Consider the following 2,959-nt stretch of genomic DNA (forward strand, 5'->3'; position numbering starts at 1 on the left):
GGAGCTTCCTCTTGGAGGGGCATTCACCTCTTCTCCCTTCCTGTGACCCCAGGAACCACATATCTATGCTGTTCCCAGCCTGGGCCCTCCCGCTGTGCTGCACCTCCCTGGGCCCTGGGCTGTGAGGGACTCAGAGCAGGTCCTGCATCTGCCTCTGTGAGACTGCCGGGGTCCACGAGTGAGGAGTGCGCGTGGCCTCATTGGCCTTCCTGCGGTCTCCTGGCAGGCCCCCTTCTCCTGGACTCCCCCACCCAGTCACCTCCCCCAGGCTATGAGGAGGCCTTAGCCCCCCACATGAACGGAAAGGGGAGTTTCCACGTGTAAAATGGAAAACTGATTGTCAGGAGGTGAGAGGCCGTGCTAGCCCTGAGGGCATGTGCATGGTGGGCCAGGCAGCAGGTGTGGAAAAGAGCCAGACTCCTCTAGCCTCGGCCCACTCCCTCCCAGCCCACTGAGCTCTGGCACGTCCCTGGATCCGTGCGTGGCCAGGTGCCCCCCGCCGCCCACGGGGTCCAGCCGCCCAATCTGTCACTGAGGTGGGGACCCTGGACCAGGCCATGGGACTGACCCTCTCTCTGGGGCCGGGCATGACAGCGGCCGGGCCAGGATCAATAAGTTATTAGCACTGCTCTGTCAGCTGTAATGTGGGATTGATCGGTGTGGCCGCCGCACTTCCCCAGCCTGATAAAAATGACAGATTAAGGGAATAAGAAAAAAAGAATTAGGCCTGGAGCTGACGGCAGGGCTTGTGGGCGGACGGGCTTGGGAGCCCCACTGCCTAGGCCTCATGGAGGTCTTGGGTCACAGGGGGGTGGCCCCTTACCCCACCCACCTAGAGGCCTCATGAGGATGAGGAGGGGCCAGAGTCGGAGGCACTGGATGGCCCGGGAGACCCCCAGGGCATGGAGTCAGGGGCTTGGGATGAGCTTGGGGTAGGTCAGTGATGGGTACATGGATGGTATGGTCTGGAATGCGTGTGGTCGACAGGACCCAAGGGAGGACCTCGGGAGAGTGGGCTGGGTCTGGCGTGGGCCTCCCCTCTGCCACCTGCTGGGCTGGCCTCCTGGCTGAGGAGGTGGGTGAGGCTACTGGGAGGTGCACCCCAAGAGCCCAGAGCCTGGCTGGGCAGGTGAACAGGGCGTGACAGCCACACCAGGGTGCTAGCTCAGGCAGGACTGGGCCAGAGAGGAGGACTTGGGCCTTCTAGGGGCAGGGAAGGGTATGACCAAGTAGGAGGCCTGGGAGTGGAGGGGCCTCAAGGTGGCCTGGGGGGCCCACAGCCCAGTGACTCACGGTGCAGGAAGAGGTCAAGTGTGAGGTCCTTGCTGGCTTGTCCTACCCCACGCTGGCATGTGACCCTGCACAGCCCGCCCTCACCCCTGTCCAGGAGGGAAAGGTGGTACCCAGTCAAATCAAAAGCTTTTTATTCTCCTCCAGGGGGATGACGGGGGGCTCATTAACTGCACAAGAAGCTAGGCTGGCGGGTGGGGCAGCCGGGTGCCTGCTGTGGATCTCTTCTGCACACACGCACCAGCACCAAGGCCAGTGTCAGGGCTCCCCTGTGCCCCTGCCCCACCACAGCCAGGTGTCATGTCCTCTGCTGAAGGCTGGGGCTCCCAGGGCTGGGCAGGCCTGTACTCACCAGGACCAAGGGCCCCCTGAGAGATGGTGGGTGCCGTCCAGGCTGAGCTGGAGCAGGGGCTGGGTCCCCCTTCCATTCCTTGAGATGCAGGTGGGCACTCACTACCCTCCCGCAGGTGACCTGTTGGGCAAGAGGCTGGGCCGCTCCCCCCATATCAGCAGCGACTGCTCTTCGGAGAAGAGGGCACGAAGCGAATCCCCCCAAGGTAAGAACGTGTCTCTTACAGGTCACCAGGGGAAGGGGCAGTCCCCGAGGGTCCCCTGGACCTCGAGCAGGGGCTCTAGAGGGGGTGTTCCTCGGCAGTGCCTGGAGAAGCCTCTCACCCCGGGTCCTCCCCAGTAGAAGCACTGCTGCTGCCGCCAGAGCTGGGGCCCAGCATGGCCCCGGAGGACCACTACCGTCGGCTCATGTCGGCGCTGAGCGAGGCCAGCACCTTTGAGGACCCTCAGCGCCTCTACCACCTGGGCCTCCCCAGCCACGGTGAGGACCCACCCTGGCATGATCCCCCCCAGGAATGAGCCCTCATCACCTCCCCACCTACGTGTGCTCGGCCATTCCTGTTGCTGAGGCTCTGCTGACTCCAAGGCCAGGCTGGATGCAGGTCCCTGGAGGGCCCCCTCTGCCACACGTCCTGCCCCACGCCCCCTGGGGTGGGCCACACCTCCACGTCCCCCAGGTCCCCAGGCTCATGGGTGACTCCCATTTTATATATGGAGAAATGGAGTCTGGGGTGGACCCAGGTGAGGGTGGACGGTGGGCATTTCAGCAGCACTCCCCCAGGAGAGCAAGCTCCTGGACCCTGTGGTCTGTGAGTCGTCTCCAGCTGGGGGACGCTGACCTGCCAGATGCCTGCCCCGGGAGCCTGGGGAGGGGCAGTGAGCAGGACGGCCGGGCTGGGTGCAGTGGGCATTTTGCCACCAGGACTCCCCAAGTGCTGAAGAGACCCCAGCTGAAGGGGCTGCCCCTGCCCTCGGGTTGGCTCTGACCCTGTCCACCCCATCTCATGACGTTCTCCAGGGTCACTCCGGGATGCAGTCGGACCTCCTGCCCGCTGCACTCAGCCTCCCAGGCCCCAGCCGCCCGCCTGGCAGGGGAGCTTGGCTTTTCGGGCTAGAGGTGGGTGGGGGCGCCGAGAAAGGAGGCAGGATTCCTCACACCAGGCACCGTCCCCCAGGGCAGCTCAGGCACCAAGAGCCTGAATAATTCACCAAATGTTAATAATTTAAAAATCCTCCTTTTTAATTGCTTTCCCTGCTCTGCCTGGGGCCGCTCTGCTGGCCGCGCGGGGGAGGGGGCGCCGGCCGCCGGGGAGCGCGC

The 2,959-nt window shown here is 64.2% G+C and overlaps 1 protein-coding gene across 1 annotated transcript in view; it reads left to right on the forward strand.

Moving 5' to 3' along the window:
* The window catches only part of SAMD11 (sterile alpha motif domain containing 11), a 17,877-nt gene that overhangs the window by 10,773 nt on the left and 4,145 nt on the right, over positions 1-2,959 (forward strand). Inside the window, 3 exon segments of the mRNA XM_011956412.1 lie at positions 1,758-1,847; positions 1,985-2,148; positions 2,151-2,292. Coding sequence (XP_011811802.1) covers positions 1,758-1,847; positions 1,985-2,148; positions 2,151-2,292 — 396 coding nt within the window.

Source organism: Colobus angolensis, unplaced genomic scaffold (assembly GCF_000951035.1).
Source record: "Colobus angolensis palliatus isolate OR3802 unplaced genomic scaffold, Cang.pa_1.0 Scaffold416, whole genome shotgun sequence".
NCBI classification, from domain to species: domain Eukaryota; kingdom Metazoa; phylum Chordata; class Mammalia; order Primates; family Cercopithecidae; genus Colobus; species Colobus angolensis.